Source organism: Hippopotamus amphibius, chromosome 11 (genome assembly GCF_030028045.1).
Source record: "Hippopotamus amphibius kiboko isolate mHipAmp2 chromosome 11, mHipAmp2.hap2, whole genome shotgun sequence".
Classification (NCBI taxonomy): Eukaryota; Metazoa; Chordata; class Mammalia; order Artiodactyla; family Hippopotamidae; genus Hippopotamus; species Hippopotamus amphibius.
This window is the reverse complement of record NC_080196.1, coordinates 46,655,962-46,681,580: the sequence shown is the minus strand read 5'-3', so window position 1 is coordinate 46,681,580 and position 25,619 is coordinate 46,655,962. Positions and strand designations below refer to the sequence as shown.

General features: G+C 38.0%; 1 protein-coding gene across 2 annotated transcripts in view; it reads right to left on the bottom strand.

The window, feature by feature from the left end:
- The window catches only part of ZNF451 (zinc finger protein 451), an 82,890-nt gene that overhangs the window by 14,075 nt on the left and 43,196 nt on the right, over positions 1 to 25,619 (bottom strand). For both annotated transcript variants that reach the window (XM_057699490.1, XM_057699491.1), the window contains 6 exons: positions 24,282 to 24,435; positions 23,643 to 23,790; positions 19,732 to 21,338; positions 17,664 to 17,807; positions 13,749 to 13,879; positions 12,458 to 12,644 (listed from right to left, as the gene is read on the bottom strand). In XM_057699490.1, coding sequence (XP_057555473.1) covers positions 12,458 to 12,644; positions 13,749 to 13,879; positions 17,664 to 17,807; positions 19,732 to 21,338; positions 23,643 to 23,790; positions 24,282 to 24,435 — 2,371 coding nt within the window. The remainder of the gene's footprint in view (positions 1 to 12,457; positions 12,645 to 13,748; positions 13,880 to 17,663; positions 17,808 to 19,731; positions 21,339 to 23,642; positions 23,791 to 24,281; positions 24,436 to 25,619) is intronic.

Genomic DNA, 25,619 nt, shown 5'->3' with positions numbered 1-25,619 from the left:
CCAAGTCCAGGAAGCGCAGAGAGTCCTAGGCAGGATAAATCTAAGGAGAAACACGCCAACACATACAGTAGTCAAACTGACAAAAATTAAAGACAGAGAAATATTATTAAAAGCAACAAGGGAAAAACGACAAATAACATACAAGGGAACTCCCATCAGGTTAACAGCTAATTTCTCAGCAGAAACTCTGCAAGCCAGAAGGGAGTGGCATGATATATTTAAAGTGACAAAAGGGAAGAACCTACAACCAAGAATACTCTACCCAGCAAGGATCTCATTCAGATTCAAGGGAGAAATCAAAAGCTTTACAGACAAGCAACAGCTAGGAGAATTCAGCACCACCAAACCAGCCCTACAACAAATGCTAAAGGAACTTCTCTAAGCAGGAAACATAAGAGAAGAAAAGGACCTACAGAAACAAAAACAAAACAATTAAGAAAATGGTAATAGGAACATACATATCGATAATCACCTTTAATGTAAATGGACTAAATGCACCAACCAAAAGACACAGACTGGATGAATGGATACAAAAACAAGACCCATATATACGCTGTCTACAAGAGACCCACGTCAGACCTAGGGACACATACAAACTGAAAGTGAGGGGATGGAAAAAGATATTCCATGCAAATGGAAATCAAAAGAAAGCTGGAGTAGCGATACTCATATCAGATAAAATAGACTTTAAAATAAAAAATATTACAAGAGACAAGAAAGGACACTACATAAAGATCAAGGGAATCCAAGAAGAAGAGATAACAATTATAAATATATATGCACCCAATATAGGAGCACCTCCATACATAAGGCAAATGCTAACAACTATGAAAGAGGAAATCGACAGTAACCCAATCATAGTGGGGGACTTTAACACCCCACTTACACCAATGGACAGATTATCCACACAGAAAATTAATTAGGAAACACAAGCTTTAAAGGACACAATAAATCAGCTTGATTTAATAGATATCTATAGGACATTCCATCCAAAAACAGCAGATTACACATTCTTCTCAAGTGCACATAGAACATTCTCCAGGATAGATCACATCTTGGGTCATAAATTAAGCCTTGGTAAATTCAAGAAAATTAAAATCATATCAAGCATCTTTTCTGACTACAACACTATGAGATTAGAAATCAATTACAGGAAAACAACTGTAAAAAACACAAACACATGGAGGCTAAACAATACGCTACTAAATAACCAACAGATCCCTGAAGAAATCAAAGAGGAAATCAAAAAATACCTAGAGACAAATGACAATGAAAACACAATGATCCAAAACCTATGGGATGCAGCAAAGGCAGTTCTAAGAGGGAAGTTTATAGCGATACAATCCTACCTCAAGAAACAAGAAAAATCCCAAATAAACAATCTCACCTTACACCTAAAGAAACTAGAGAAAGAAGAGCAAACAAAACCCAAAGTTAGTAGACAGTTAGAAATCATAAAGATCAGAGCAGAAATAAATGAAATAGAAACAAAGAAAACAATAGCAAAAATCAATCAAACTAAAAGCTGGTTCTTTGAGAAGATAAATAAAATTGATAAACCTCTAGCAAGACTCATCAAGAAAAAGAGGGAGAGGACTCAAATCAAGAAAATTAGAAACAAAATAGGAGAAGTTACAACAGACACTGCAGAAATAAAAAGCATCATAAGAGATTACTACAAGCAACTATGTGCCAATAAAATGGACAACCTGGATGAAATGGACAGATTCTTAGAAAGGGATAACCTTCCAAGACTGAATCAGGAAGACATAGAAAATATGAACAGACCAATCACAAGTAATGAAATTGAAACTGTGATTAAAAATCTTCCAACAAACAAAAGTCCAGGACCACATGGATTCACAGGTGAATTTTATCAAACATTTAGAGAAGAGCTAACATCCATCCTTCTCAAACTCTTCCAAAAAACTGCAGAGGAAGGAACACTCCCAAACTCATTCTATGAAGCCACCATCACCCTGATATCAAAAACAGACAAAGATACTACAAAAAAAGAAAACTACACACCAATATCACGGATGAATTTAGATGCAAAAATCCTCAACAAAATACTAGCAAACAGAATCCAACAACACATTAAAAGGATCATACACGGGGCTTCCTAGGTGGCGCAGTGGTTAAGAATCCGCCTGCCAATGCAGAGAACATGGGTTCAATCCCTGCTCTAGGAAGATCCCACATGCCATGGAGCAACTAAGCCCGTGTGCCAAAAAAAAAGGATCATACACCATGATCAAGTGGGGTTTATCCCTGGAATGCAAGGATTCTTCAATATATGCAAATCAATCAATGTGATACACCATATTAACAAAGTGAAGGATAAAAACTACATGGTCATCTCAATAGATGCTGAAAAAGCTTTTGACAAAATTTAACACCTATTTATGATAGAAACTCTCCAGAAGGTGGGCACAGAGGGAACCTACCTCAATATAATAAAGGCCATATATGACAAACCCACAGCAAATATCATTCTCAGTGGTGAAAAACTGCAAACATTCCCTCTAAGATCAGGAACAAGACAAGGATGTCCACTCTCACCACTACTATTCAACATAGTTTTGGAAGTCCTTGCCACAGCAATCAGAGAAGAAAAAGAAATCAAAGGAATCCAAATTGGAAAAGAAGAAGTAAAACTGTCACTGTTCACAGATGACATGATACTATACTCAGAAAATCCTAAAGATGCCACCAGAAAACTACTTCAGCTAATCAATGAATTTGGTAAACATGCAGGATACAAAATTAACACACAGAAATCTCTTGCAGTTCTATACACTAACAATGAAAGATCAGAAAGAGAAATTAAGGAAACAATCCCATTCACCACTGCAACAAAAAGAATAAAATACCTAGGAATAAACCTAACCAAGGAGGTAAAAGACCTGTACTCAGAAAACTATAAGACACTCATGAAAGAAATCAAAGACGACACAAACAGATGGAGGGACATACCATGTTCTTGGAATGGAAGAATCAACATTGTGAAAATGACTATATCACCGAAAGCAATTTACAGATTCAATGCAATCCCGATCAAATTACCAATGGCATTTTTCACAGAACTAGAACAAGATATTTTGCAATTTGTATGGAAACGCAAAAGACCCCGAATAGCCAAAGCAATCTTGAGAAGAAAAGATGGAGTTGGTGGAATCAGGCTTCCTGACTTCAGGCTATACTACAAGGGTACAGTGATCAAGACAGTATGGTACTGGCACAAAAACAGAAATTTAGATCAATGGAACAGGATAGAAAGCCCAGACTATGGTCAACTAATCTATGACAAAGGAGGCAAGGATATACAATAGAGAAAAAGCAGCCTCCTCAATAAATGGTGCTGGGAAAACTGGACAGCTACATGTAAAAGAATGAGATTAGAACACTCTTTAACACCATACACAAAAATAAACTCAAAATGGATTAAAGACTTAAATGTAAGGCCAGACACTATAAAACTCCTGGAGGAAAACACAGGAAGAACACTCTTCGACATAAATCACAGCAAGATCTTTTTTGATCCACCCCCTAGAGTAATGGAAATAAAAACAAAAATAAAGAAGTGGGACCTAATGAAACTTCAAAGCTTCTGCACAGCAAAGGAAACTAGAAGCAAGATGAAAAGACAACCCTCAGAATGGGAGAAAGTATTTGCAAACGAATCAACAGACAAAGGATTAATCTCCAAAATATATAAACATTTATCCAGCTCAATATCAAAAAAACAAACAGCCCAATCAAAAAATGGGCAGAAGACCTAAATAGGCATTTCTCCAAAGAAGATATATGGATGGCCAAGAGGCACATGAAAAGCTGCTCAACATCACTAATTATTAGAGAAATGTAAATCAAAACTACAATGAGGTATCACCTCACACTGGTTAGAATGGGCATCATCATAAAATCCACAAACAGTGAATGCTGGAGAGGGTGTGGAGAAAAGGGAATGCTCTTACACTGCTGGTGGGAATGTAAAGTGATACAGCCACTATGGAGAACAGTATGGAGGTTTCTTGCAAAACTAACAATAGAACTACCATACAATCCAGCAATCCCACTACTGGGCATATAGCCAGAGAAAACCGTAATTCAAAAAGCACTCCAATGTTCATTGCAGCACTATTTACAATAGCCAGGACATGGAAGCAACCTAAATGTCCATCAACAGATGAATGGATAAAGAAGATGTGGTACATATATACAATGGAATATTACTCAGCTGTAAAAAGCAATGAAACTGGGACATTTGTAGAGACATGGATGGACCTAGAGACTGTCATACAGAGTGAAATGAGTCAGAAAGAGAAAAACAAATATCGTATACTAACACATATGTGTGGACTATAGAAAACTGGTACAAATCAACTGGTCTGCAAGGCAGAAATAGAGACACAGATGTAGAGAACAAACATATGGACACCAAGTGGGGAAAGCAGGGAGGGTTGGGAGGGAATGAACTGGGAGATTGGGATACCAAATTGCACACTCTAAATATATGCAGTTTATTGTAAAAAATTAAAAATTTAAAAAAAAAAGAATTAGATAAAGAAAGAAAAGAAATTAATTAATTAGCTAGCTAGAGGATATCTCCTTGGAAAGTACAGTTCTCATAGATTAATCAACTGGCATTCTGCTTTATATATCAGCTTTAGGAGTTTGGTCATTGTAATTCTACCTCCTGAGAACTTAATCTATCTAACCTGAGTGTGCTAATCAATAAAAAATTTGAGCCTGCGCAAAAAAAAAAAACAAAAAAAAAACCAAAAAAAAACAAATCACATGGACATATTTGTTTCTGTGAAAATACGTAAAAACTTAAAATACATGTTTAAAAGTTTCTCAATTTATCATTGTTTATAAATAAAAACTATATTTCTCTTACATTCCTTTGCTGCAAAAATTTATTACAAGTCACCTTTTGCTATTCCAGCAAAAAAACTATTGCTTTTTCTACAATGTTATATACACCTAGTACTTCAAATGTTTCAAGCTGTGTTTTAGTGAAATAAAACATTACATTTACAATTTGAAGAACAAAAAATAGTCTTAAAACATTAGGAACAAAGAGAAAATACACAAGGTTTCTGTTATTACAATTCAAAGCCAAGGCCAGTCAAAAGCAGCATGTTGTAACTGGCCTGAAGAATTCATCATGGCAACCAAGGCCTCAGGCAAAACGGCAGGTTTGAATCAAAAGGATTAGCTTGACACTAGGTTGTATACTTTTAAAGGTTTCCTTTGCCTCAATGAGCCCCATTTGTAGAACAGAGAAAATCATAAATATTTTTTCCTACATTCAGTTCCTTGCACAGAATTAATTGTATCATATAGATTTTTAGGATGGTGCCCAAAGCAACAACCTATATAGTCTCATCAATAGGCTGAGCAAACGGGCAGACAGGTGCTTAGAATTAGGTTCAACAACTATTTCATGTAGTGCCTACTTTCATAGCATGGGTGAACTTGTATGTTCAGTTTTTAAGATGGCTTTAAAAACCTGTGTAATTGGTACCAATCATACTTAATGCTTCCATCCCATTCTTCCAAAATGAAGACACAAACTGAACAGATAAAACAAAGTCCCAGGGCCATAAACCAGATAGCCCAAAGACAGTGTTCAGATTCAACAAAAATCATCTTGAAGCACAGTAAAGTCTGTTTTCAATTTAAATTCACTAATTCATAACAACTTATGCTCAAGTTCATCCTTGTATTACCTAAGAAAAAATATTCTAGGAAAGTTCAAACTTTACATAAAACTGAAAGGAAGATGTTTAATCACTGAAGACCTATAAACAAATGAATACACAAAAATATGTTTTTAAAAAGAAAATCTTACATAAAGCAAATCAATGTTCTTGAACTAACCTACAAGACATAGTCAAGTTCTACCACATAAACAGATCTTTAAGAGCACAGAGAATTTTTTTTTTAATATAAGCAATGGCAGTGACTAATGAAATAGTGGAAAATGGCAACTCAGAAATTCAGTCATCAAGAATGTGGTTGAAGTGGGTACAATAATCCAACACTCTGGGAAGTAAAACCAAACAAATAAACAAAACCTTAAAATGTATGGTCAAGATAGTAAAAATGGGATTTTCTGGTGGTCCTGTGGTTAAGAATCCACCTTCCAATGCAGGGGACACGGGTTCAATCCCTAGTCTGGGAACTAAGATCCCATATGCCCCAGGGCAACTAAGCCCACGCGCCACAGTGAGGAGCCCTCGAACCGCAACTATTGAGGCTACAAGCTCTAGAGCCTGCAGGCCACAACTAGAGAGAAGCCCACGTGCCACAACAAAAAGATCCCGTGTGCCACAACTAAGAATAAATGAATAAATAAATAAGCCAAATGAATGAATAAATAAATATTTTTTTAAAAAGATAGTAAAAACAAGTAGCATAGTTATTTTATCTTGCAAAGAGCATTCTACAAGCCAGAAGCAATGTTACACGGGGTAAATAAAAATGGTGCTGGGGTGCTCCCTTTAACTTAGCCTGCCCTCACACACTCAGACTACATTTCTACAGTCTGAAAAAAAGGAAAACGGGGCTTCTTGGTTTACTTACAAGACAAAAGATCCTAGAGAACTTACAATGATTAAGTTGGCCATGTTTGACACACAATCAGCTTACTTTCTTAAGTACCAGAACCCACAGTCAAATCCTTTTATCTTCTACAAAAAAAAAAAAAAATCTTCCTAAATGTTATTTTTTTTAAGCCCTCATACTTGGTATCTGCACACACTCTGCAATGTCGTTAGAGTGCAACAGGGCATTTCCCATCTTCATTCCTCAAGGAAATGGTTAAGAGCCAACAATGCACAACGGATTTTCTACATCATAAAATCGGGGCTTTTTATCAGTGAAAGCCTCAGCCCTCGCACGCAGGTGATGGCTGTGTGGCCCCAGGTAGCTTTTTAACCTTCCTGGGCCTCTGCTCCCTCATCTATTAAAGGAGATGATCTAACATATCCTACCTCATAGTCTTGCAAAGAGGATTAAACAACACACGGAAGAAGTTCTTTGAACACGTTTAAACATCTTCAAAACTACAAATACAAAAAGCAGCTAGCATGGTGGCTGACACACAGTAGGTCCTCAATAAAGTTCCTTTTCGTCTTTAAAACAACACTGAAGTAACAAGTGATAGCTACATCTTTGAAACAAGAGGCTTGAGTTAGAATGAACACATATTTGTGAATAAAATGTGAAAGATTTAAAAGAAGTAAAAGTCTACCTGGCTCCTCTGACTAGGAAGGATCATTAGAAAGGATCCGTGTATCTTGGCAAATTTTTAAAAAGTGAAAATGAATACAATATAAAATAGATGAAGGATAATGGGGCCAAAGGTGTCAATTCAGGACAGATTAATATTTCTACACATCTCTACAGGGATTAAACATATATCACAGCTGTAATCAAAACACTGGTGCTGGAACCCTGATGCACAGAAGCAAGGGCAAAAACCACGACACACTCAAATCTCAAACTTGGCCTAAAGGATCACCTTGCTACAGAGGGTAACTGATGAACCCCAACCAAGTCAGAGATCTAAACAAGTACTGGCAGTAACACCACTTACCTGTCCTCCCCCTACCAGGCAAAGATATAAGACCTTATGACCAAATGACTGACATTCACACATGCAGCCAGCAACTTCCAAACACCTCTATTTCTACTGAGGTAAGCAACTCCTGAAAAAACTTTCAATTAAGTGAAAAACTGGCAAAAAAAAAAAAAAAGTATAAGATACCACATGATCATTGATTCTCACACTATTCAACACTCTTCCTGTTTACATAGGAGAAATAAAACCACTTTATGTTCCTAAAAATGAAAAATTTCTGAAAAGTAGAAAGAAAGAAAGAGAGAGAAAGAGAGAGAGAAAGAAAGAAAGAAAGAAAGAAAGAAAGAAAGAAAGAAAGAAAGAAAGAAAGAAAGAAAGAAAGAAGAGAAAGAAAGAAAAAGCAAGAAAGAAAGAAAGGGAGAAAGAAAGAAGAGGTTCAAACTTCTATCATTTGTCTATGCTTTGGCAGAGATTTTAAAAACCTGAAAAATCATCACGCTGTTTATAAAATAATGATAAATATGAGAGAACTTCTCACTATGTTACCTGTAAGAGAGTTTGTGAGGTGGCTGGTTGGTAACTAGGAGCCTTGAAATGACAGATCCTCGAAGCTGTACGTGATGTTGTATGTACAGTAAGTCCCCTACATATGAACGAGTTTTGTTCCGAGAGTGCATTCATAAGTCCAACTTGTTCGTAAGTCCAACAAAGTTAGCCTAGGTACCCAACAAACACAATCGGCTACATAGTCCTGTACTGCAATAGGTTTATAATACTTTTCACACAAATAATGCATTAAAAAAGCCACAAAAAATAAAGAAAACATTTTTAATCTTACAATACAGTACCTTGAAAAGTACAGTAGCACTGGCTACATCACCGCTGCTTTTATGCTTGCTTCCGGACATCCTGGGCTTGAAATAAAGATACTGTATTCCTGCACTCTATACAGTACTGTACACAAAATCACATCCACTTGTAGAGGATGCACATATGTGACAACGTACACCAGACATGTGAACTAACTTACACGATTGGACGTGCCATGCAAACGCACGTTTGCATCTTTGCAAGTTTGCAACTTGAAGGTTCGTGTGTAGGGGACTTACTGTACATGTCCATTTTGGGGAAAGAAGTATAGAAAGCTTTTGTCAGATTCCCAAAAAGGTCCACCGACTCCTACCCCCAAAAATAACTGGTTGTCAAATCTGATGATAGGACACTAGGTTAAGTTAGATGAAAGGAGTTACCCTGGCATTCTCGTGGTAACCAGAACTACCCTACAAGCCAAACAAGAATTACAGTGTTTGTGGACACTGAGAGATGTTTCTCAGTCCCAATACACATGAAATATCATTTCTTAACAAAAACTCTTACTCTACTATTCACAAAGCCATTTATTAGGAAAGGTGAAGGAACAAAGCTACCCAAGAAAGTCACTGTCCTTTGATCTTCTTATTATAAAGTTTCTTAGCAGGCAATTTGAGGCCCTTCTGTCTTCCATGAAGAAAAAAAATTTGTCTTAAACTGAATCTGAACATACGATTCAGCATAACACTTTTCTAAATTTTAGAGTTATAAAAGCATCTTTAAATCCAGACCTAAATAAAATATGTGACTTAAAGACTACACTTCTTTGGCCACTTAATTTTAATTAGCTTTATTACTTTTAAAATGCAGTGGCTAGAGCACATGAAAAGATGCTCAACATCACTAACCATTAGGGAAACAGAAAGCAAAACCAAAATGAGATACCACTTCACACCCATTAGGATGGCTACTATCAAAAATAAACAAAAATAAGAAAATAACAATTGTTGGCAAGGATGTAGAGAAACTGGAACCCTTATGCACTATTGGTGGGAATGTAAAATGGTACAGTCCACGTGGAAAACCAGTACGGAGGTTTCTCAAAAAATTAGAAATTAGACCATTACCATACGATCCAGAAATTCCACTTCTGGGTATATATTCATAAGAACTGAAAGGAGGGTCTCTAACAGATGTCTGCACCTCCATGTCCACAGCAGCATGATTCACAATAGCTAAAGCATGGACGCAACCCAAATGTCCATCAACAGATAAATGGATAAGCAAAAGGGGGTAAATATATACAATGGAATATTATTCGGCCTTAAAAAGGAAGGACATTTTGATAATATAGGCTACAACATGGGTGAAACCTGAGGACAATTTTGCTCAGTGAATAAGCCAGTCACAAAAATACAAAGGCTGGGACTTCCCTGGTGGCGCAGTAGTTAAGAATCCGCCTGCCAATGCAGAGGACACGGGTTCGAGCCCTGGTCCAGGAAGATCCCACATACCTCGGAGCAACTAAGCCCGTACGCCACAACTACTGAGCTCGCACTCTAGAGCCCATGACCCACAACTATTGAGCCTGCATGCCACAACTACTGAAGCCCACGTGCCTAGAGCCTATGCTCTGCAACAAGAGAAGCCACCGCAATGAGAAGTACATGCACTGCAATGAAGAGTAGCCCCTGCTCAATGCAACTAAAGAAAGCCCGCACGCAGCAATGAAGACCCAACCCAGCCAATAAATAAATAAATAAATAAAAATACAAAGGCTGCATGATTTCATTGACACAACATACAGAGTAGTCAAATTCAGAGATAGGAAATAGCATGGTGGCTGCCAGGGGATGGGGGAAGGGGACTGGGGAATTGTTTAATGGAGTTTCAGTTTTGCAAGATGAAAAGAGTTCTGGGGATGGACGGTGGTGATGGCTGCACAACAATGTAAGTGTAGTTAATACCGCTCAACTGGAGACTTCAGAATGGTTAATAGGGTAAATCTTATGTATATTTTACCACAATAAAAAAAATTGGAAAGAAAAACTAAAAAAAATATATATAGTGGTTAGGAATCATATTTCCTTTTTACAGTAGTAATAATTAACAGTAGCTATTTATTGAGTACCTATGCGCTTTCCTATGCTATGCTAGACACTATACATATCACTAATTCTTACAACCTTATAGATATGAAAAGTGAGACTCAGAAAAAGGTAACTTGCCTGAAATCGCATAGCCCGGAAGCAGCAACGTTAGCAATCGAACCAAAGACCATGACCTTCTTATGCACTACATGGTCTCTACATTGCACAAAAAAGTACACATGTGCCCCAAAAGAGCAGTAAATTCAAATGAGCACTGGTTACAAACAAATGATTAAAAAATAATACCTAGAGAATTTTATATACTGACATAGAAAGAGGTCTGTGACACTGATGAGTGAAAACAGAAATTAAAGTATACATCAAAAATCAAACAAAAAAAAAAACCTAGAGCGTAAGAGACATTCAGAAAAGAACATCAGAATATAACAATAACCTATACCTTCTTACCTCCAGCCCTAATATACCCATGCAGGCCTACTCATCTGCAGCTCTCATTCCAAATAAAGTTGAAAGAAAGGCAAATCCATCACAGGTCTCATGTTCTAAATTACAAAAGAAATGCTTCCCAGAGCAGCAGCATAGGAGGAAGAAAAGGGGGTTGGCCTAGGTGGCAGAGGCAAAAATTTAAATATTTTACAAGATGTTAAATAGATGTTGTCAAGGATTGGGGAAAGGGTGGTAAAAGAATGGAAGAAAAAGAGGTTAAAAAAAAGCCACAGACACACAGGAAACTCTATTCAATACTCTGTAATGACCTATATGGGAACAGAATTTTAAAAAAGTGGATATATGTATATGTGTAACTGACTCACTTTGCTGTACAGCAGAAACGAATACAAAAGTGTAAATCAACTCTACTCTAATTAAAAAAGATTAAAATTTTTTCAAAACGCCACAAACAGAAAAAGCAAGGGAATGAAAACAGAAACTACCGAATAGGAAGATAAAATTCAGTACTAAAGCATGACATAAATATGCAAAACAGAGTTGATTTTCCTTTAAAGAGCACAATTGTGCCAGTGGCTTAATGGTTCCTAGCTTTGCAGAAGTGAACTGATCCACCACAATGAGTGATCAGAGCAAAGTTCTTCAGAATAGATCTTTAATCAGCATGTGGCTCTACATATGTTGAAAGAAGAAAATAGCTAGGAGGAGAGCACACCTGGAAAATTTAAAGGCATATAATAAAAATTCCAAAAAGTAGTCAGTTTTTCATTGAAGTCATTCATCAGTACCCTCACACCCTACTCATGGCTGCAAATTATTAGGATATTTAAAATTATTCTTTTATTCTCTCCTACCCACATTTATTTCAGAAATTAAAAACAAAAAACAAAAAAACAACCCAACCATCTAGATCCCTAGAATTACATCCTTTCTTAAATACTGGTTAGTGAAATTGGACATCAGTGTGCCCTTTCATTGAACAATCTCAGAAAAGCAGAGAGGAGTGTAGGACAGGGAGTGCCTAGCTCTTCAAGGCAATAGAGATCTTTCAGGGCTTCATTCTGTCACTTAAATTTTTTTTTTTTTTTGGGGGGGGGTTGTGTGTGTTGCCATATTATCATTTATTGCTTTCTGGTTTCTCCTAAAAGCACTTTGCTTTCGGAAAAACTGAAGATAAATTTAGAATTTTAGAAAGGAAATGAAGATCTAGTTTCTGGGCTTTGCAAATCTGTATCAGCATATTTCAAGCCATATGGTTTAAATATAAGAATATAAATTAGATCCATTAGATTAAAAAGGGGCTCCAAAAAATTATGAATTCCTTCTCCTTCTAATACACTCAAAATGAAGCTAAGAAAAAAACACAATAGAATCATGAGCGTGTGGCAGTTAGTGAGCAGGCAGCAGGGCACTAGTGGACAGCAGTTTATTGGTTTCTCTTAGCAGTGACGTCTCCTCCTCTTGGGTGGTTTGCACTGTGGCTGCAGCTGCGTACCTTTGGTGGTATCAGATATGCTATTTAACAAGGCACACATCATATCTCCCTCTAAGTGGTGAGGGTTGAGTATATGTGCTGGCCTCTGAGTCTTCTTAAATTGATTCTCTAGCTCCAGAAAACCTTGATCTCCTGAGAGGATGGTGAAAGGAATCTGTTTGGGAAGCTGTTCATCCAGACGGCCAGCCTAAGTTGGAACAAATGGCACATGTTGATAAAAATCAGCATTTGAGCTTCCAATCAAGTTATACCTATTTCAGAACGAACACATACCAAGAAATGTGTATTTAGCTTGTTCCCTCGCTCCCACCAAAGAATGATATAAAGGTCTCATTCATAAATGAAATATACCATATTTAATCAAATATAAACTGCTGTCAGTTATAAGATAAGCTCTTTTATATGCCACTAAGAAAGGAAGAAAAAAAAAGCCAAAAAGAGTAAAATAAGAAGCCCCCACATAAAGGTGGAACAGGGCTACCCACTCAACCTGAGGGTAAATAAAAAGTGAATCTGCCATAGGAAAAAGGTAAGCAAAGTGATTTGCACGACTCAATCTTAACACTGGCTGGATGGAAAAAGAAATTATCTTGTGGTTTAAAACAGCGGTCCCCAATCTTTTTGGCACCAGGCACCAGTTTTGTGGAAGACAATTTTTCCACAGATGGGGGGGGGGGGGGAATGGTTCAGACGGAAATGGGAGCGCTGGGGAGCGATGGGGAGATGGGGAGTGGCAGATGAAGCTTTGCTCGCTAGCCTGCCTGCCACTCACCTCCTGCTGGTGGGGACCCCTAGTTTAAAACATAAGCAGCAGTCAACAATTTTGCAGAGTAAATTCATGTTAACAGTGTGACACAGAAACCCTTAAGCAGAGAATTTAATTTAAACTGGGTCTCAGGTGGGTTGTTTCTCCAGGTGATTGGCAGAGACAAATGCAAATGCAAATTCCATCTGGGCCAACGATGACTATTACGGTGCCTCCCCACTTCAGAGATGTTAAAACGTGAAGGTGCCTCATGTGTCAAGGAGTGTCATCTCCTGATAATTTACTCTAGCAATAGCTGAGGGTCTACTATGAGTGGTTGAGAGTCTGCTAGAACTGGGGATGAAGCAGTAAACACATGCTATGGGTTCCTGCCCTCAATAGTCATAAGTAGAACATGATGCAAAAGGTTTTATACAAAAAACACAGTGCTGAAAAGGGATCTACAGTGTCATTATGACTCAAGAGGGATAAAAATCCAAATGGGTCCTAGATTCACATTCAATTTTGAATAAAACAATGACTCACATGCATACATATGGCAAAATCAGCAGCATCTTTTCTTTTACTACAGCGAGGATGAAGGAAGAAGCATCCAATCCTGTTCAGGTAATTATAGATCTTACAGTTGACGGGAGGCTTCCAGTTGGTGTTTCCTCCTGTTATGTTCAGAAAAGGCATAAATGATGAGTCAAACAAGCGAAAAAGAACAGCATACTAGATACAACTGAAAACTCTATAAGGAAAAACAAATACTAGAAAAAAAATGTTTCTAGGGGAAAAGCACCAGATTAGAAGGCAGAAGAAGCCAGTGCAAGTATCACCAGCTTGTTGCTTAAATCTCAGGAAAGTAAATCTGCCTACTAATCTGAAAACTCAGAGGGATGTTAAGCAGAATCAAAAGTAATGTGCGTGAAAATTCTTTGACTCATGCTGTTCTATATGAATGTACGCATCAGTGGTTTTTTACAAATATGCCACGGCTGCTCAGTAAATAAAAATGACGGGCAATGAGGAAAGCTGGACTTACTAAGAGGTTGTGCTGGCTACCTCATCCAGGTCAGCCTGTTTCTACCTTAAATCCTAATCCTCTTCTTTATATGCTGCTTCCTATCAAACATGGCAGGCATGCCTTGTTTCATTGCTTCATTGTGCTTTGCAGATACTGTGTTTTCTACTAACTGAAGGTTTGTGGCAAATTTGCATTGAGCAAGGTTACTGACATCATTTTCCAACAGCATTTGTTACCTTTATGTCACATTTTAGTAATATTCACAATATTTAAAATTTTTCCATGATTACTGCATTAGCTGTGGTGCTCTTTGATGTTACTACTGTAACTATTTGGGGGCACCATCAACTATGCCCATGCAAGATGGCAAACTTAACTGACAAATGTTGCGGTGTGCTGACTGCTCCAACAACTGGCCCATCCCCCCTCTCTCTCCCTTCCCTTCTGGCCTCCCTTTTCCCTGAGAACACAATATTGAAATTAGGCAATTAATAACCCTACAATGGCCTCTACATGTGCAAGTGAAAGGAAGAATCTCATGTTTCTCACTTTCAATCAAAAGCTAGCAATGAGTAAGCTTAGTGAGGAAGGCATGTCAAAGACCGAGCCAGACTGAGAGCGAGGCCTCTCGCACCCAACAATTAGCCATGCTATGAATGGAAAGGAAAATTTCTTGAAGGAAATGAAGTGCTACTGCAGTGAACACATGAATGATAAGAAAGTGAAACAACATTATTGCTGATATGGAGAAGGTCTGAGTCTCTGGATAGAAAATCAAATGACCACAACATTCCCTTAAGCCAAAGCCCAATCCAGAGCCAGGCCCTAACTGCCTTCAACTCTATGAAGACTGAGAGAGGTACGGAAGCTGCAGAAGAAAAGTCTGAAGTGAGCAGACCTTGGTTCATGAGGTTTAAGGAAAGCAGCTGTCTCCATAACATAAAAGTGTAAGGTGAAGCAGCGAGTGCTGATGTAGAAGCTGCAGCAAGCTCTCCAGAAGATAATTCCTAAGATAATTCATAAAGGTGGCTGCAGACCTGAACAACAGATTTTCAGTGCAGACAAAACAGCCTTCTATCGGAAGAAGATGCCATCTAGCACTTTCATAGCTGGAGAGGAGAAGTCAATGACTGCCTTCAATGCTGACTTTCTTGTTAGGGGCTAATGCAGCTGGTGACTTTAACTTGAAGCCGATGCTCATTTACCATTCTGAAAACCCTAGGGCCCTTCTGAATTAAGCTAAATCGACCCTGCTTATGCTCTATAAATGGAACAACAAAGCCTAGATGACAGCACACCTGTTTATAACATGGTTTCCTGAATATTTTGAGCCCACTTTTGAGACCTACTGTTCAGAATAAAAGAATCTTTAAATTATGACTGCTCATTGACAATGCACCTGGTCACCCAAGAGCTCTAAGGCAGATGTACAATGAGATTCATGTTGTTTGCATGTCTCCTAATGCAATATTCATTCTGTAGCACGGATCAAGAAGCAATTTTGACTTTCAAGTCTTATTTAAGAAATAAATTTCATAAGGTTACAGCTGCCATACATAGTGATCCCTCTGATGGATCTGGATAAAGTAAGTTGAAAACCTGGAAAGGATTCACCATTCTAGATGCCATGAAGGACATGTGTGATTGGGAAGATGGGAAGAGGTCAAAGTATCAACATCAACAGGAGTCTGGAAGAAGTTGATTCCAACCCTTATGGATGACTCTGGGGGTTCAAGAATTCAGTAGACAAAGGAATTGCAGATGTGCTAGAAACAGCAAGAGAACTAAAATTAGAAGTGGAGCCTGAAGATGTGACTGAACTGCTGTCATCTCAGGATAAAGCTTTACTGTATGAGGAGTCGCTTCCTATGGATGAGCAAAAGAAAGTGATTTCCGGAGCAATCTATTCCTGGTGAATGTGCTGTGAAGACTGTTGAAATGACAACAAAGGATTTAGAATATTAGATAAACTTAACTGATAAAGCAGCAGCAGGGTTTAAGAAGAGTGACTCCAATTTTGAAAGAAGTGCCACTTAAAATGCTATCATACGGCACTGCATGCAACAGACAAATTGTTTATGAAAGCAAATTGTTCATGAAAGGAAGAGTCGATGCTGCAAACTTCATTACCATCTTATTTTAAGAAACTGCTGCTGCCACCCCAGCCTCCAGCTACCACCAGTCTCATCAGTCAGCAGCCATCAGCATGGAGGCCAGATCTTCCTCAGCAGAAAGATTAGGACTCACTGAAGGCTCAGGTGATGGTTAGCATTTTTTAGCAATAGGTATGTTTTATTTATTTTTATTTAAATACACAAATATTTATGTATTTATTTATCTTTGGCTGCACTGGATCTTTGTTGCTGCGCTCGGGCTTTCTCTAGTTGAGGCGAGCAGGGGCTACTCTTCTCACTGCATTGGCTTCTCATTGTGGTGGCTTCTCTTGTTGCAGAGCACGGGCTCTAGGTGCATGGGCTTCAGTAGCTGTGGCACACAAGCTTAGTTGCTCCGAGGCACGTGGGAGCTTCTTGGACCAGAGATCAAACCCATGTCCCCTGCACTGGCAGGCAGATTCTTAACCACTGCGTCACCAGGGAAGTCCCATAAGGTATATTTTAATTAAGACTTTTTTTAGACATAATGTTGTTGCTCACTTAATAGACTATGGGGTAGTGTAAACATAACTTTTATATGCACTGGGAAACCAAAAAATTCATGTGACTTGCAGTGGTCTGGAACTGAATCCAAAGTATCTTCTAGGTATGCCTGTACATCAGAGGTTCATTATACTAAACCTCAGTTAATCAAAGAGGAGTCTCTCTCCCAGGTTTGGTCAATGGTTTGTAAAGAGATTTAGTCTACAGCCATACCACCCTGAAGGCACCCGATCTCATCTGATCTTGGAAGCTAAGCAGGGTTGGGCCTGGTTAGTACTTGGAAGGGAAATTTATAAGAAGATGAACATTTATGAACAGTAAGGATGGACTGAAGAGGCACTTATGTTGAAAACACACTACTCCTGTAGCCATGAGGCCCAAGTTCAAAAGCTAACTCTACTATTATTTTTGTACTTTGTAAAAAATAAAATTCTCAGCCTACTTCCTTATATTTTAAAGGGAGAAAACTATCATAATCAGTAAGCATGCATTAATATCAAGTACAGTACCTGGCACATTGTAGGTACTGAATAAAGGCTCTTTCAATCTGTATTTAAAGATCCACAAACTATGGGTCACCAAACAGCGCTAATATTTACCGCAGAGAAATGTAAAGAGAAAAATATTCTAGCAGAGTAATGCAAAGTGACAAAATTCCAATTATGTTCCTATCTTCTATTCAGGAAGGTTCAAGAGGAGTCCTTTTAAAGCAAATCGTATTCTAAGCGGGGGAAAAAGGAAGGTCGTCTCAAATGTTTTCCTTGTTAACTATACCTTGAAAGCCCCAAATAAATGTTCCTTGGTTAAGATTCCCTGGTAGGTGACCAAAAAAGTTGGACCAGTTATCGAAGTCTACAAAGACTATGTGAGTCATGGTTCGCAGGTAATCCAAGTCTGGAAGCTCAACAACTTCTTCATCTGAGAAGAGAGAAACATTGAACATGAATTTGATAAGAATTAACTAAAAACTTCTTAATTTGTCAACTTAATATTAATTTTGAATGTTATTTACTTCTATCTAAATCATGTCGTGAAATCCAAACCTGTACATGACACAATATATTTATATCAGGTAAGAAATATTTTGAATATTTCAGAAATGATTATCCTTTCCACAAATACGTATCATAGATCCTGGCTTTCTTTAAAAGTCATTTATAAAAAGAATTTTTTTAAAAATTGGTGTACTGGAAGATACCGAAGACCAAGTTTTTAAGGCCAAATAATTAATAACTTGCACCATCCATCAAAAACTTTCAAGTTTACTTGCTAAGAACTTCCTCACCACCAGGAGTTTGTTCTTCTCTTAATGTAGCCTGATTCATCGGCAGCCCTCTGGCTCTGTGTTCACACACCTGAGAGCAGACACGAGACAGCCCTTAAGCTGCTCCTGTGACTCGTGCAGAACAGGGCCTGGCGGTGCTGGAACTCCTCCCACCAAGGACACTCTTCCTCAGTTCCCTCAGGGCCTCTCACCTCCCACCATCTCCAACTCTTGTTCTCCCTCCTCTTCCTCTCTTTCATACCTCTCCATCTTGACAGGGCCTACAGTTTCAAGTGTTAGCAATGCAAATCTTAAATGTTTACACTATTTTTAAAACGGATAGCTTCTACTCCACCTAACAGAGATTCCCTCAGAAAGAGACTGCCATCTTCCCATTTCCAAACCACCCATCTTCTTATCTCTCCTTAAAATACTGAGTAATTAAAGATTTAGACACTTGACTGTGACCTCCTATCAAACACAGACCAACACAAATTCCCCAAAAGCAATCACAAGAGCAAAAGGAAAACAACAGAACATAAAACAGTGTGACCACAGTTTCACTGTCTGAAGTTGAGTTGAATGGGTCTGTAGTACATCATTTAATCATTTCTCACATAAAACATGCTGTGATTAAAGGTGATGCTGAGATCTACAAGTATTACAGAGCAAACCTATAAAAACTGAGTGGTTCATAAAAATATTTTATTAGCCAAAATTTTCACCTATCCTCATTTTTTCCACTCGACACTGTATAACTTACGAAGAGCTAATCTTTATTTAAAAGAATATGTACTTAAAATTATACTCTAAAGAAAACAATTATACTTCTAAACAAAATAAAAGCATTGCACTCTTCTAGACTTTCTTAATCTTATCACAGAAGAGGGAAAGTCTAGAGTGAGCACAGACGAGGGGATCCATACTTCTGTCTTCTGCCTGGCTTCCGGCCACCACTTAACAACCGGACTTCTAATTGCTATTTTAACTCTAAGTAAAAGCTTTGCTTCCAAAATGCGGTAACAAAAATATACAAATTCTCAAGTGACCTTTAAGACTTCTCATACTTATAGAATAAGGCCAAAACAGAAACAAAGAGAATTCACCTGATTTCTCTTTTTATTGAACTTAAATCTAAATGACAGTAATGTGCAGTATAACTTTGAAATCTGACTTTCAGAAAGATCATGTTTCCCTCATCTTTCAAAATTCCCATGTCTTTTGGAAAAGAAAATGTTAGCTAAAACAGGGGTCCCCCCAACCCAAAGTATGGAAAAGCTGTCTTCCATGAAATTGGTCCCTGGTGCCAAAAAGGTTGGGAACCGCTGATCTAAAGTACCTATCATTTAGAGTAACACACTCTTTGTGCCCTTAGGTTGTGAGAGCGGCTGCATGAAGCAGCGGGAATGCAGATCCCTGGAAAGCACAGACTGCGGTAACTAACTAGCTAACGTATCAGCCCATCACATCTCGGCTTCAACACTGACGCTCCTAGGAGCAAAGACGATGGCTACCCATGCGCGTGTTTCTACATGGACACGTGAAATGTGCATGGACGGCGGAGCTGGAGAGCCGTACCTGCGCTCTGACAGCTTGGGTCAGTCTCGGCTCCTCTCTCCGGGTCTGATGTTTGTGGGCAGCTTGCTGCCTGTCTCAGCTTTCTCTCTGCACGGGAGGAACTGGCAGCAAACGTGTAAGGGCTCGTCTGCTCAGCCCCGAAGTGGGCCACGCTGGGCTCCCGCAGGAAGCAGTGTTTCCTATGGAAGTGCTGCTGCGCGCTGTCGGGGTCCTGGAAGGCTTTGGTGCAGGTGCCGCACTTGATGAGAAACGGCGGCGCGGCCTCTGCGCCCTCCTGCTCCGCGTGCGCCTGGCGCACGTGCGCCCGCATGTCGCCCGCAGCCTGTGTGGTGGCCGAGCACGCGCCGCAGCGGAACCACAGGCGGCCCTGGCCCAGCAGGGTCTGCAGACAGCGACCGTGGTCCTCCTTTCTGTTGACTTTGCAGAGGTAGCTCTCCCGGCAGCCGCACGTCAGCAGCTTACCGGTCTCTATTACTGGAAAATCGCTCTCAGTTTTAATGGAAGGTTCCGGTTTTTCCGACACAAATACATAGTCTGTGCTGTGGTGCTCCTCATAGTGACTCAAAAACGCTTCTTCCACATTAAAGATCAGATCGCAAAGCCCACAGAAATACTTCATCTTTATCTCATTGTCATGCTGGTCTTGGCAATGTCGGTACAGTGTTTCCATTTTGTGAAAAGTCTTTTTGCAATGGGCACAGCTATACCTATGAAACTGGTGACTTGCTAAAGACAAGCAGTGTTGTTTTACACATTCTTGGGAGTCAAACATATCTTCACAAATTCGGCATTGCCATTTACCCCTTGGAGGGCTGTGTGCTGGGGAGGGATCCAGAACAGTAACAGCTGAAGAAGGGTTATCAGCAGACGGCTCACTCACCGAGGTTGTGGAGGATGATGGCAAAGGGTCACCTTCCACCTCATCCGTCTCATAAAAATACCTGTGTCCACTGTGAAACTCAGTCACATGGGCCATAATAGCCTCTTTCCTCGCCAACTCCTTTTTGCATGTCCGACACCAGAAAAGAAAGTTATTTAAGTGTGCCCCTCCGTGAATGCGGCTCATATGTAAACGGATGACTCCTGAATCTTCACACACCTTCCCACAGACCACACACTTATAACACATCGTGTTTGCTGAGAAAACGTGCTTTTCCACTGCATCTTCACTTGAGAAGCGTTGCTGGCATTCACAAAACCAGGTTTTAACAAGTGACTTTTCCTTCTGAACACAAACCGTACCCCCATGGCTTTTATCACCTAAGTTCATCTTCTTTTTTGGAACAGTGCTACAATCTTGTGAGCTAGATTCTCGAACAGACATATTTCTTTTAAGTGATGAAAATTTTGATTGATCTTGCAAAAGGTGCAAGTCAGAAGGAGGTGTGTTCCCTTCACTGCTGTGGCAATAAAGTAAGACTGATTCTTCCATTGACTTAATGACTCGGATTTTGTGTCCTGAATTCTGCTTGTGATTCCAGGTACTGGTTTCATCCACAAAGACATGGTTGCAACGTGGACAATAACCTCTTCGTAGGAATTTCTCTGCCACCTGAGCAATGCTCTTCTCAGCTAGAGCTACAGGACCAGCGTTTCGACAACGAACTCTAAATTGGACAAAAAAATAAACTCATAAGTATTTTCTAAATATAGTATCTCTGCTTTTCATTTTAGGAATTATAAAGTAAGCAACATATATATAAGCATTAAAAATTGATTTTCAATAAAGATGCAGATGATATAATATTCTATCTACCTGAACATTACCTCCATTTTATCTGTTTCTAATCCGTATACCAAAGGATAAAAATAGAATCAAAAAATTTTTTAAAAATTCAGACAAATTTTAGAAAAGTAAAAACAACAGCAAATGCACTGACAGGAATGTTATGAGACAAGCAAGTAATTAACCTCTCTACAGTAATTAAACAGCACAGAGGAGCACTACCGTGAGACTCCCAACAACCTGGTACCTATTCTTTAAGAACAGACTGATTTTATGTCAGGAATATGCCATGCCCATGGTTGCTTTTATACTGAAGAAAGTGTCCAACATCATTGTTCATCAGGGAAATCCAGATTAAAACCACAATGAGACTCTCAAAAGAACAACTGAAATGAAACAGACTGGCAATGGCAAACCTTGGCAAGGATGCAGAGGAACTGGAACTCTCACACCTGGCTGACAGGAACATGCACCAGTGCAAACACTTTGAGAAAATGTCTAGCAGTGTCTTTTAAAATTAAATATATACCTACTCTTTGATCCCTCAATTCCACTCCTAGACATTCATCCAAGAGAAATGAAAACATATGTCTACTAAAAGACTTGTATAAAAAGTACAAAGCACCTTTATCCACAATAGCTAAAAACTGTCCATCAACATAAGAATGAATAAACAAACTGTGCTATGTTCATACAATAGAATACTACTCACAAATAAAAAGTAATAATGTACTAAACAATGTGGATAAATCTTACGATATTATGACAAACACAAGAGTGCATACTATATTTGATTCCATTTACATAAAGTTCTAGAGGAGATAAAATCAACGTAAGGTGCAAAAAATGTCAGAATAGACTGCCTGGGCGGTGAGAAGGTGGGAAGTGACCAGGAAGGGAACAATGGAACTTTCCATGGAGAGGAAACATAGTACAATAAAAGTGTGGGTTAACAGATATATCCAGTAGTCAAAATCATAAAGGTGAAGATTTGTATACTTCAATAAATTGAAATTATATCCCAGAAACAAAGAACTGTAAAAAATAATTAAGGGTGGTAAGGAGCATACAGATGTATAAATAAAACAAGAATGGCAACGCTGATTATTTAATTAAAGCTGGATGATGGGTACATGGAGGTTCATTATACTATTCTGTTGACTTTCACACAGTTGAAACTTTTCATAAAAAAAAAATTAATAAAAATAAAAGGCAGAACCAGGATTTGGACTCATGAAATATAAGTCAGAACCAGGACTGTGAACATCAATAATTAATACTGAGTATATACAGAGTAATTATATTCTACTGCCTTGAAGGTTTGTGAAAACAATTGTTCTATTTAAACAAATGTATCACTTAGATACAAACTTTTAACACATTTTAAAGAAAGAACAGGGGGGAAAAAAGACCTAAGAGACACAGCATCTAAATGCGAAGTACAGACTTTGAATTATGATTCCAACAAACCAATTGTAAAAAATGTCATGAAGTAATCAGGTGAAATTTGATGACTGATTAGGTGTTTGATGATAGTAAAACTAGTTTTTTAAAGTATGATAAAGGTATTAGTTATTTCTCTTTAAAAAAAAAAGAGTGCTTATCATTCACAGATATGTATTGAAGTATTTACAGATAAAATTACCAGATTTGCTTCAAAATAAGAATCTGCAGGGGTGAGAGTATAAATGAAACACAACTGTCATGTGTTGATAACTACTGAAGCCTGGTGAAAGGTACATAGGAGTTCATTATACCACTCTCCTTACTTTTGTATAGTGCTTGATAACTTCCATTGTAAAAACAAAAAAAACCATACTTGATTATTTGATAAATTTGGCCTTTCACTGACACGTAATTTTTCACTTGTTTGTGATACTTTCCATGCTGGCTGACTCAAAGCCAAGGTTCTATCTTAACCCTCTCCTCCCCCAGGCACAACCCTCACCAGCACATGCAGAACTTAAAACTGTTGGCTTGTTTTATGTTCACAGCAACACCAATATATCCACTTTTCTTACACCTCTCACTCCTCTCATTATGCTAACTTTGGGTAATGTCCAGGCAAATATACGGTTTCATTTTAGAAGGAGAGAAACATGGAAAAGAAAAGTATTTGTTGAGTCCCCTGGTGAGGAGCTTATTGGGCGGGACTCTTACAGTCCAAGACTAGCCCCATACAAACCTGAAATGGGCAGTGAGCTCCATGTGGGAACGCAGTGTCTGGTGGCAGGCCACACATTTAACTTGAAATGGAACATCTTTGCACAGAGAGATCAAAAGTTTCTTTGCAAAAGACGGAAATGATATTGGCTGTGCCATTCCCTTGTGATCTGAAAGACAAAATGAACTATAACTTGCAAAGATTTGAGTATAGGTACCCCACCGTCCTCCCCTTTGCCTTTCTCAACATCGGGTGTAGTAAGTAAAAGAAGATAGTTATTTATGTGATAAAAATCTAAGAGAAGTCGTTTTCTAGACTCAATTAAGTGCAATGGATGCTGAACTTGTGCTCAAATTAAGATTTGAGTCTTAAATGCAGAGAAACACCCAACTTTCCAATGGATATACCAAAACATTATCCTGCATAAATGTTTTCTTCCCAAGTTTCTCTTCATTCCTCAAAGTAAACCTTACTCTTAGGTACAGAAAAATATTAAGAATCTTTTTTGAAAAATAAAAAATGAGATAAAAATCTTTCACTTTCATAGTTCTCAAAATTAACGTGAAGATAAGTTACCTCAAGAATTATCTGAGAAGTATGGTAAATCAGCAAAGGTTAAAGTAGTTTAATAATTTTCAGCAGAAGAGAGTATTAACATACCACCCAGTTTAAAACTCTGATGGAAATGATTCTTCCCAGACATATGCTTCAAACACTCATCCTTGCTGCTAAAAAGAAGGAAGCAATTTGGACACGCAAAACACTGAATAATCTGAGGAAGAAGGTTGTTTTTATGTCCATCATCTGCAGCTTCCTAAAATATAAGGCAAAGCTGTATTATAGACAACTAAAATCAATATTCAGTTTCTTAAATCAACTTTCAAAATGTCCTATTTATTATTTATTTGGAATATTTTGTATCAGTTTTTAACAAGAAAACTTTTCTTCCCTGAGTGTGAAAACTGGAATTTTTGTCATAAATGAGGTCCCATATATGAAATTTTTAATTTTTCCTTAAAAACAAATTATTACCATCTTTCTGTGACAATAAACATACAAGTACATTTGCTTTCTATACATTCTTCTTTTTACATATACATCCATATGCAATATTATATAAATGCATAAATGTTTTCACATCACATATACTTTTTCTCATGTTTTGCTTTGTTCATTCTACTCTGCAATATAACCTATGTTTACAAATATGTACTCTTCCATACATTTCTCCATGCTTATCACTTATAAAAATATACAAAAATAAATATACAAGGGGAATTGCCATTGTTTTAACAAATACTATCATCTTACAGGTTCTTCTGCCTCTTAGTTTTCTTATTCCACAATAACTAATGAAAATCCCTAAAAATAAACTCGTGTTGCTCGAATTTATTCCTCTTAATGGTTATAAACTACTCCATGGTGTGGACCTACTGAGATTTAGTCAACTATTCATTTCCAGGTGTTTTTTGTTTGTTTGGTTGGTTGGTTTTGCCACTATAAACAATGGTTTTGTAAATATTGTTAACTATATATCCTCATTAAATAGTGCTTTTCTCTCATTATCAGGATTGGCCCTATTGGGTTAAAAGGTTTATTATTTGACTATTAAAAGATATTGCATGATTGCTTCTCAAAAAGGCTCTACCAATTCCAATACCCTAGCACTAAATGAACCTGGCACAATAGCTATTACAGATCTTATTTTCACGTTTGCAGTCTTACAGATGTGTGTTATGTTAGTTTACTTTTCCCGTCTACTAGTGAGTGTGAGCATTTATTCATACAATTCCATTTCAGCCTCATGTTTCAATTGTTTTTGTCCCCCCCGCCCCGTCAACTTGTATCCATCCTTTGTTATCAAAACTAACTCTGTCTCATCCTCCATTTTTCAAATATTTTTCATCAAACATCTACCTATTAATTTTGCGTATGGTCACCTTAAAATTTTGATAGTCAAACAGGTATGTCTTTTCTAGAGTCCAGGTTTCCAAACTT